Consider the following 11,335-nt stretch of genomic DNA (forward strand, 5'->3'; position numbering starts at 1 on the left):
GCCATGGCACCGTGTTTATGGCTGCAACAACACTTTGTTTGTATCCTCTCCTTTCTTTCAGTAGACATTTCATGTGCCTCGGCCACTCCTGACCTACCCCTGCAGTCATGCCATGTTTTGACTGGTATTTATTATTTCCTAACATAATAAGGTTACAGATGTTTCATCAGTTTTACAGAGTTTTAGCAGACAATGCACATTACCTTGAGCCCTTACCATCATTAAATACAGTGTGCATATGGCACAATCAAATATCAACACATTGAATATTGATAATCAGTTGCGTTAGATAATTGATAATCAATTAACTTACCTCACTCACATTGATGTGAAATAAATTGCTTGCTTGCAAGATTTTACGACAGAATGTATACTGCATGTGCACTTCTGATTGAACTTCTGGAACTTAATCAACATAATCTCACAAATAACCCTAGTCTCGGCGTTAAAGAGCAAGGAGTGAGAGTGGGCGGCCAGCAGCGGCAGCAGCAGCGGCAGAAGGAGCAGTGGAGGTGAAACATGAGCATGTGAAAGCAATTACAGCAGCAGGCTGGAGCTGTTAGCCTGAATGTGGGCTAGAAGGGGTGCCGGCTCAGGCTGTCTCTCCATCCCTATCCCATCGCCAAGTTGTCTGCCGGCCAAGCCACTTCCCCACAACTCTGCTGGCCTAAAAATCAAGAGGCCCTGCACAGGCAGGCGTGGTCCCTCCTCCAGCTCCACTCACACTGTAGACTAGACCCTTTTAGGAAAAAACTATAAGCCCTTGTTTCCAACGATGATCTATTAACTCACCCTGGGAGGACTAGGAGGGAGGGAGAGAGGGAGGGAGGAAGGAAGGAAAAAAGGAGGGAAGGAGAGAGCGTTAATGTGGAGCATACATCAGTGAAGCTGGGAGGGGTCAGGGCAGGGATTATTGATATTGTTTAACTGAGGAGACCTCTGGAAGGCATAAATAGCTGAGGGAAGCGTTCAGGTCTCGCAGTCCCTCCTCAAGACAGCCCAGGCACAGGTTTCACTACTCAACTTCAACGATAACCACATCTGTATCTGCAAACTCAGTAAGTACCCACTCCTCTGTCATCTCAAGCCCTGCCTTAATGAATGTCAAGTGGACCTTTGTGCAGAGCGGATCTGACAAGCATGCGTGCAATGAGTACTGTAGGTGTTATGTGTGGAAAGCAAAAGCTATTTGTCACTCATCTAAATGTTGTGAACAAGTGTTCTATGAATGCATGATGTTCCTAATGGCATAAGTTTATTTATATTCATGAATGCGTACACGTGAATTGTCAGACTTAATGTCGCCGCTGTTACATTCCTAGGCTTTCATTGTCAGTAGGTTAGCTGTGAATGTTCATACTCATGTAGCCTAATGCCTACAGGTACATTTCAAACACAATAATAATGAATGAAGACATATTATCGTGTATAGACTGTAAACACCTTGGAATTCTATCAGTGCAGATATTAATATAAACATCTACGTTGATGTTAAGCCTGCACCTGACCTGCTTCTGTTTCCCATTTCACTTTCACACTCATTGATGCACTGTGTTTAGGCTAAGCGAGTGTTTGAGTCTGGAACTGTGGAAATGTTTTAAGGCCAAAATTCTTTCCTCCTCAGTCATATGGACCACGTACTTTAAACCAACACAAAAGGAATGTGGTTGGTTGCCCAGTCAAGTGGCGCAGAACCTGAAATGCCCCTCATTCCCCTATCTCTTTTCCAGCTCAGTAACAAGCATGGAAAGAGACATGAACGTGAGCAGCACTAGCAGTGTGGTGCACTGGCTAGCCAGCCTGACCCTAACCCTGCTTGGGAGTGTCCACCCCATGCCTGTGACCATAGACCCGGTGTGCACGGCAGACACCACTGCCAAGTACAGCCTGACATTTACAGGGATGTGGAGCCAAACCTCCTTCCCTAAGCAGTACCCAATCTACCGCCCCCCTGCCCAGTGGTCCCTCTCATTGGTAAGTGAAATACTTTTTGGGTGGAAGGCAACCTAGCAGTTAAGAGCGTTGGGCTAGTAACCAAAAGGTCGCTGGTTCAAATCCTCGAGCTGACTAGGTGAGAAATCTGTCGATGTGCCCTTGAGTAAAGCATTTAACCCTAATTGATATTTTAAGTCACTTTGGATAAAAGCGTCTGCTTAATGACAAAAAAATATAAAATAAAATGTACTGTTATTAGCCTGTGATCTGACTCCCTTTGTTTATACTGTAATAGTAAACATATACAGTAGATTCCTATATTCATGAATAAAACATAGACAACAGGTAAATACTATAGACATCTGGTATATGAATATGTAGCCATGCATTGCAGATTTCCACATTTTCCTTATAATTAAAAACTCTTTGAGCACCTGGAAAAGCGGTATATGCATCTAATCCATTCCTATTAGTTTACGGTGTCCCTGAAAAGCAGACATTTTAAATACATTCTGAGCTGCTAGTTAAGAGCTACACAAACTGGGGGAAACAATCCATGTAATTCTTCCATTCCAGGGGTGACCCACAGTTCAGACTATCATATCTGGCAGCGGAATGAGTTTGCAAGCAACGGGGTGAGGGAGTTCTCTGAGAAGGGCGAGGCCTGGACTCTGATGAAGGAGGTGGAGGCGGCTGGGGAACGCATCCAGAGTGTCTACGGGCTGTTCTCTGCTCCAGCCTTGGTTGGGGGAACGGGTCAGATGACCTCAGAGTTCGAGGTCTTTGCAAGGCACTCTTTCGTAAGTTTCTCAATCTTCACAGAGCATTCAATATCTATCTCAAATACATATCTCAATTCATGTCTATCTTATATACCTCTCTGAATGTCCATCTATCTTATGAATGTGCACCTATTTACTTGAAGAACCTTTCTAAAAGGTATGTCTTTTTGAGACTACGCCAGAAATCAAGTATATTGTCATAGAGAGATAACTATGTAAAACCTACACCACATATTCTAAACCTTGTACCAACTTTTAACATAAAAGGTTTTTATGAGTATCCCAGTAGGTATAGATTAGTAGATTCATATATTTGTTGTTCAGTTGCCAACTCTCATTTATATGGCCCAAAGCTAACAACTGCAAAAAAATATAAATATACAGTGGGGCAAAAAAGTATTTAGTCAGCCACCAATTGTGCAAGTTCTCCCACTTAAAAAGATGAGAGAGGCCTGTAATTTTCATCATAGGTACATTTCAACTATGACAGACAAAATGAGGAAAAGAAATCCAGAAAAGCACATTGTAGGATTTTTAATTAATCTATTTGCAAATTATGGTGGAAAATAAGTATTTGGTCAATAACAAAAGTTTATCTCAATACTTTGTTATATACCCTTTGTTGGCAATGACAGAGGTCAAACATTTTCTGTAAGTCTTCAAAAGGTTTTCACACACTGTTGCTGGTATTTTGGCCCATTCCTCCATGCAGATCTCCTCTAGAGCAGTGATGTTTTGGGGCTGTTGCTGGGCAACACGGACTTTCAACTCCCTCCAAAGATTTTCTATGGGGTTGAGATCTGGAGACTGGCTAGGCCACTCCAGGACCTTGAAATGCTTCTTATGAAGCCACTCCTCCATTGCCCGGGCGGTGTGTTTGGGATCATTGTCATGCTGAAAGACCCAGCCACGTTTCATCTTCAATGCACTTGCTGATGGAAGGAGGTTTTCACTCAAAATCTCACGATACATGGCCCTATTCATTCTTTCCTTTACACGGATCAGTCGTCAACAGCCCCAAAGCATGATGTTTCCACCCCCATGCTTCACAGTAGGTATGGTGTTCTTTGGATGCAACTCAGCATTCTTTGTCCTCCAAACACGACGAGTTGAGTTTTTACCAAAAAGTTATATTTTGGTTTCATCTGACCATATGACATTCTCCCAATCTTCTTCTGGATCATCCAAATGCTCTCGAGCAAACTTCAGACGGGCCTGGACATGTACTGGCTTAAGCGGGGGGACACGTCTGGCACTGCAGGATTTGAGTCCCTGGCGGCGTAGTGTGTTACTGATGGTAGGCTTTATTACTTTGGTCCCAGCTCTCTGCAGGTCATTCACTAGGTCCCCCCGTGTGGTTCTGGGATTTTGTTCACCGTTCTTGTGATCATTTTGACCCCACGGGGTGAGATCTTGCGTGGAGCCCCAGATCGAGGGAGATTATCAGTGGTCTTGTATGTCTTCCATTTCCTAATAATTGCTCCCACAGGTAATTTCTTCAAACCAAGCTGCTTACCTATTGCAGATTCAGTCTTCCCAGCCTGGTGCAGGTCTACAATTTTGTTTCTGGTGTCCTTTGACAGCTCTTTGGTCTTGGCCATAGTGGAGTTTGGAGTGTGACTGTTTGAGGTTGTGGACAGGTGTCTTTTATACTGATAACAAGTTCAAACAGGTGCCATTGATACAGGTAATGAGTGGAGGACAGAGGAGCCTCTTAAAGAAGAAGTTACAGGTCTGTGAGAGCCAGAAATCTTGCTTGTTTGTTGGTGACCATATACTTATTTTCCACCATAATTTGCAAATAAATTCATTAAAAATCCTACAATGTGATTTTCTGGATTTTTTCCCTCATTTTGTCTGTCATAGTTGAAGTGTACCTGTGATGAAAATCAAATAGGCCTACGAAACACAATGATCTCAAAGGAGTGTCCCTGTCATGAAAATCTTTGTTACTCATTGATGTTGTTTGCTATCTATGCCAAAGCTTTCATTAGTCATACCTGACATACTTCATCATGCCATGTCACAGGATAAGATAGTTGTGCACCAGGGCCTCCTACTCATTTTTCTATTCTGATTAGAGACAGTTTGAGCTGTTCTGTGAAGGGAGTAGTACACAGTGTTGTATGCGATCTTCAGTTTCTTGGCAATTTCTCGCATGGAATAGCCTTCATTTCTAAGAACAAGAATAGACTGACGATTTGTTTCTGGCCATTTTGAGCCTGTAATCAAACCCACAAATGCTGATGCTCCAGATACTCAACTAGTCTAAAGAAGGCCAGTTTTATTGCTTCTTTAATCAGAACAACAGTTTTCAGCTGTGCTAACATAATTGCAAAAGGGTTTTCTAATGATCAATTAGCCTTTTAAAGTGATAAATTTGGATTAGCTAACACAACATGCCATTGGAACACAGGAGTGATGGTTGCTGATAATGGGCCTCTGTACACCTATGTAGATATTCAATTTTTACAAATCTGCCGTTTCCAGCTACAATAGTCATTTACAACATTAACAATGTCTACACTGTTTTTCTAATAAATTTGATGTTATTTTAATGGACAAAAAATGTTTTTTTCTCTCTCCAAAAACAAGGCCATTTTTAAGTGACCCCAAACTTTTGAACGGCATTGTACATATATGTTTTTACACAATATTCAGAGTCTGCATTTGGGATCAGCTTCTTATTATTGGCCTCGGGGTATCCAATAAAAGATGTCAGCAAAAAATCATTCTTACTGTTGGAACTGTAGTTGAGGAAAGCTCTGGAAAGATGAGAGTACGGAATAATGAAGAGCAGATGAAGACCACTGATCCTTTGAGTGTCTGCACTAAATTTGAGTTTACTGTTAGACGGACACCTAGAAACATCCACACATAACCCATCCTACTTCCCCCCTCTCTCTACAGCTATCCTTCATAGTGCGGATAGTTCCCAGCCCAGACTGGTTCCTGGGAGTGGACAGCTTTGACCTGTGTGAGGGAGACCAGTGGAAGGAGAGCGTCACACTGGAGCTGTACCCCTACGACGCAGGCACTGACAGTGGCTTCACCTTCTCCTCTCCCAACTTTGAGACCATTCCTCAGGACAAAGTCACACAGGTAAATCTAAAAGAGCCCATGGTTCATCATCATGTCCATACTGTAGGTAACTGATGATGCTATATCAATACCAGAAGTGCTGTTGACAACACAACTTGATTTTGTCCTTTCCAGATAACGTCATCATCTCCAAGCCATCCTGCCAACTCTTTCTATTATCCCCGTCTGAAGAATCTGCCACCCATGGGCATGGTCACCCTCACAAAGACCAAGAACAACCAGATCTTCAGCATACCCATGGAGCCCACCCAGTTCAACCAGACTGGCAATGAGATTGGCAATGAGATTGAGGACTCTCTCATAAGTAAGCAAGAAACATTTAAGAAACAAATACAGTGAATTAATATTTATCGCTTGCTATCCTGCAATCCTACCTCTCTGATAGAAAAAAACTTGATCAATTAGGTTTTTAACTTAATCATCATCTTATGAACCAAGATGTATTCAATTGAACTCCATTAAAATGAAAGAAGAGAGCAAAGAATTGGCACTGGGCCATCTGGCAAAACATAAAGAGTAAAGTAAAGCCTTGCGGTAATCGGATCCGTTGTGCGCCAGCATTGAGTTGGAGTCAGCAAGAGCTGTTCCTCTGTGCCCATGGCAACCAGGCAACACACAGGATAAAGGAGGTCAAAGGCACTGGACATTTCCTGCCTCTCAGCACTGATGTCAAGTAGTCCAGCCTTGCTTTTATATCCACGTTACATCCTCCTGCTTCTCTAATTCTCCCAAAAAATAACCTCAATCTGTGATAGATATCAACATTTTACTGGCTCATAACATGTGAGGGGGGGGGGGGACAAAGTCAAGTTTCTGTAATTTAATTATTCAATTAAAGTTCATCCAGGTTTAGCAACCGTAGCCAGGAATGTACAGCTACAAGCTTAGGATATATAAAAGCATATATTTTAAAGAGTTTCCTTACATTGGGATTTACTTTGGCATACATACAAAATACATTTGGTATCCATGTATATTCTATACAATCAAAAAAAGTCCTGTTTCCTACAGTATTACAGCTACATTTGACATAGCACTTGGAAATATTCTATAACATTTTTTTCTGATTGAGAAAATTAACTAAAAGTTTAGTATCAGTTAATAAATCAAGTCTTCCCCTTTCGTATGAAATGGTGTTGGGTGGCTTAGCTAAATCAGTCATTTTAATCTATGCCTGAAGGCTTATCCTTGTGTGGCATGTTAGAACTCCAGCAGACCACCACACACACACACACACACACACACACACACACACACACACACACACACACACACACACACACACACACACACACACACACACACACACACACACACACACACACACACACACACACACACACACAGAGGGGCCCTAAAGCCTGGCTAGAGAAAGGGTCACTGAAATCATATCAACCCCTACTGCTGCACGCTCAATCAAGTGTTACAGGTCTCTGGCCTCTTGCAATTCAAGTGTTCTATGGATTGCTAAAATAATGTCTTAATGCATATTGCTAACAGAATATATCTGGTGTCCTTCCCACTAGATTCCACCCCTCTAGACTGTGAGGTGTCTGCATGGTCACCCTGGGGCCTGTGCAAAGGCAAATGCGGTGACTCAGGCGTGCGCCACAGAACTCGCTACATCCACCTACAACCAGCAAACAATGGGGTAGTCTGCCCCTCACTGGAAGAGGAGAACAAATGTATCCCTGATAACTGCTTATGACTGGCCGGCAAGAGTGCGAAACAGAAAAGAAGAGGTCATGCAAGACGACAAAGAGTACGAAAGATGCGTCCGTCATCTCCACTGGAGAAGCCCAAGCTGTAGAAATGGACCCTTTTCTCGCTGGGCTTCCTAGCCTATTCACTGGGAACAGTGGAGGCTGGTGAGGAGAGGACGGTTCAAAGTAATGGCTGGAATGGAATAGATGGAACAGTATCTAACCATTAGAAACAAGTGTAATACCATTCCATTCCAGCCATTACTATGAGCCCATCCTTCAATTTAAAGTGGCACCAGCCACCACTGACTGAGAAAGATTTATAAATGGGTCACAGACATGCAATTATTGTGAGGCCTGAGGAGTGAAGAGGTTGTCTAGAAACTCTGCCCTTAGTTCTTGTGATTTATGTTTCCCTACGTCATTGGGTTTTCTGAGGTAAGCCAGCCATGAGTCTGAAAAATCATTCTTAAATTCAAATCTGGACCTGGAAGCCAGTTCCACTGTTTTGATCTTCTTCTTCATTGTTCCCCTCTAATCCAGGACTGATTTAGACCTGGGACACCGGGTGCGGCCAACTAATTATCAGGTAGAACAGAAAAACAGCAATACTTCAGACCTTGCAGGGTAAGATTTGAATAGCCCTGTTTACAGACAATCAGCAGTGTTGGAAAAACTACCCAATCATCATACTTGAGTAAAAGTATAGAAAGTTACTTAAGTAAAAGTGAAAGTCACCTAGTCAAATTTTACTTGAGTAAAAGTCGGCACCATGTTCCTGTTTTTAGCCATGGGCAAACTCCAACACTCAGACATTATTTACAAAATATGCATTTGTGTTTAGTGAGTCCGCCAGAACATAGGCAGTAGGGATGACCACCTGTTCTCTTGATAAGTGTGTAAATTTCACAATTTTCCTGTTCTGCTAAGCATTCAAAATGTAAGGAGTACTTTGGGTTGTCAGGGAAAATGTATGGAATAAAAAGTACAATATTTTCTTTAGGAAGTGAAGTAAAAGCTGTCAAAAAAATAAATAGTTAAGTAAAGTACAAACACCCCCAAAAAACTACAGCAATTTCAACAACAATTTCTCCAGTACTTTAAAGTAATTTTACACCACTGACGATATGGCAGTCAACCCCAAAACCTCATCGAAGGCTCCATTACTTACAATAGACCAGATGTGTTTACTGATAAAGCACTCTTTTCCATTGTGATCTCTACTACAGAGAATATATTTATTTACAGGGTTTGGACCTGTACTGTACAGTATCAAGCAGTAGAAATCTCACACTCGATCGTGCTATTGAGATAATGTCAAAATCAGAGAGAAATGGCAAAATGCGTACTTTTCTGAGAAAATGCACCTCCTAAAAAAACAGTACACCAAATTTTGTTGATCTTTGTCTGTCTGTATGTATGTTCTTTGTAAGTCCAATAAACTGTAAATACATGTAAGTTGATTGCAATTTTATTTCTAATTGATGTAAAGCAACAATATTTCATACAATCAACAAAATACATCATGCAACACAACAGCATACACCACAGCATAAAATAGGCCTACGAAACACAACGTGCTTCTCAAAGGAGTGTCCCTGTCATGGAAATCTTTGCTACTCATTGATGTTGTTTGCTATCTATGCCAAAGCTTTCATTAGTCATACCTGACATACTTCATCATGCCATGTCACAGGATAATATATGACAAACTGTCTTTCAAAGTAGTACAAATGAGCTCTTCCCTAGAAAACCCCTAAGCTACCTAAGCTACAGAAAACCTGAGAAATAGACTGACATAGAAATAGCAATCATAGCCTACATCTGGGCCATTGGTGCCTTCCGCTTCATATATTTCTGCTTGTTTCTCAAGTGTTGGTCGTATTTCAAACCAATAACAAATGATGGAAAATGACTGGGAAAAGTAACAGGAAGAATAGACAGATTCTTGGCTTTTGATGGAGGACAGTCTTTGCAGATACTATGCGAGTACAATCTTAGGGGAAAAAGGTGCTATCTAGAACCTAAAAGGGTTCTTCAGCTGTCCCCATAGGGAAATACTTTGAAGAGCTCCTTTTGTTTCCAGGTAGAACCCATTTGGTTCCAGGTAGAACCCTTTTTGGTTCTATGTAGAACACTTTCCACAGAGGATTCTATATGGAACCCTAAAGGGTTTTCCTATGGGGACAGCTGAAGAACCCTTTTGGAACCCTTTTTTCTAAGAGTGTAGGTTTCAATATGGTACAGTTCACACTAGTTAATAAGTGAACAATTTCATGTTTCTTTATCAGTACATGTGGGCTTCTACTACTGGTCAGGCTTATCAGTTTCTCTGCTGACCTTGGGTACCCACTCAGACACACAGTTTGGGCGGTTGGTCGCAGCAACAGCAGGTGTCAGTTTCTCACACCAGAGTTGTCGCCTGCACACTAGCAACCATAAGGCTCATTATACTCATTTAACTTTGTCACATACTGTGTGTCAAAATGAATGTGAGGGGCATTGGGATGTGGGTTCTGTGTTACCTGGCACTGATGGCTGTTATGTACTTTGATCTGGGTGAACATTAGCAAAAGTGCCTCATCAAGGAGATTCCAGGTAACATGCTGATCACAGGTCAGTTTTATGGGCAGGTGGAGAGGAGGACATTGTTCTGCATGGTTGACAGGTGAGTTCTATGGGCAGGTGGTTTAAAAAGTTCAATGGATTAGCAGAGATCATGATGAAGTCAACCATATCAAAAGTTACATGAGTTAGCAGAGATCATGATGAAGTCAACCAATTAAAAAGTTCATTGGGTTTGCAGAGATAATGATAAAGTCAACCAGGAGGCATATGGCATTTGTTTGATATTCTATTACATTTTTAATTTAACCTTTATTTAACTAGGCAAGTCAGTAGTATTCTATTAGTATTTGCACACTTAATTTGCAAAATCATCTCTACTTTTTTCTGTAATAATGGCTTACTCTAAAGCAATTTTAAGCACATTAGATGTAATAAAACATGTGGAATATCGGCTGTCTGTGTTGTGTTTTTCTCAGGTCATTTTCTTTTGGAGTATTGGGAAAAAGAACCCTAACTCCCCTCCTCTTGGCCTCACTATCACTGTGATCCAGACCACCATGTCATTTTTCTTCTAGATATTAATTTAAAAAACATGACAGATTTGGAAAATTCTAAGTCACATCCCACGCCTCTGGCCCACATTGTTGTGCATGCAGTCCAACTCGAATCTAAGGTTTTCCATTTTCGCCGGTGACAGGCTTGTGAGTTCCTCCATGCACTGAGTCTGCTGGTCTGTGTTGCTCCACAACCATATTTGAATATTGTTCTGATATTTCCAATGCAGAGGATTCATTTTGATGTTGACCCCAGTGCTGAGGCACAAAGACAAGGCCCAGACTATGGAGTACAACCTGAAACCCCTAAGAGACCAGATGCAAAACATCACCACAAGGAAATAATCAAACACACTTTGTTACGAAAAGGGTAATTTTCCAAAATTCTAGTTTCAGAAAAAAGCGGACTATTATTTTGATCAGAACTAGGCCTATAGTACAATACATGAAAACAACAAATATTGTGTTGCACTACTAGGCCTGTCCTATTAACTATTCACCAGCCCCTTTATTCATATTCACAGGAACTAGATGAGACGTTTTGCCAGATCAGTGAAGAAACCAATGGGAAAGTTTTGTGGTGGGCTGTTGTATAGACTTCCATTCAACTATCAGTTGGATTTTGGCAAATCAAAAGACTTAAAGACTTCCTGATTGCAAAGAAGTTGATTTGATAAAAACTTTAGAGCAA

General features: G+C 41.4%; 2 protein-coding genes across 2 annotated transcripts; both read left to right on the forward strand.

The window, feature by feature from the left end:
- Window positions 1–864: 864 nt before the first annotated feature.
- Window positions 865–8,980, forward strand: spon2b (spondin 2b, extracellular matrix protein). The gene is made up of 6 exons (XM_064973441.1): window positions 865–1,058; window positions 1,731–1,978; window positions 2,512–2,735; window positions 5,628–5,819; window positions 5,934–6,123; window positions 7,346–8,980. Exons 2-6 carry the CDS (start codon window positions 1,744–1,746, stop codon window positions 7,525–7,527), a joined length of 1,023 nt encoding a protein of 340 aa, XP_064829513.1. The 5' UTR covers window positions 865–1,058; window positions 1,731–1,743; the 3' UTR covers window positions 7,528–8,980.
- Window positions 8,981–10,008: 1,028 nt separating this feature from the next.
- On the forward strand, window positions 10,009–11,318 carry si:ch211-255i20.3 (transmembrane emp24 domain-containing protein 11). Its single transcript, XM_064973439.1, is given in 8 exon segments — window positions 10,009–10,138; window positions 10,567–10,588; window positions 10,590–10,635; window positions 10,637–10,730; window positions 10,733–10,791; window positions 10,875–10,903; window positions 10,905–11,014; window positions 11,176–11,318. Coding segments are annotated over 8 exon segments (633 nt in total).
- Window positions 11,319–11,335: the final 17 nt, after the last annotated feature.

The sequence above is a fragment of the Oncorhynchus masou genome, chromosome 9 (assembly GCF_036934945.1).
Source record: "Oncorhynchus masou masou isolate Uvic2021 chromosome 9, UVic_Omas_1.1, whole genome shotgun sequence".
Lineage (NCBI taxonomy): Eukaryota > Metazoa > Chordata > Actinopteri > Salmoniformes > Salmonidae > Oncorhynchus > Oncorhynchus masou.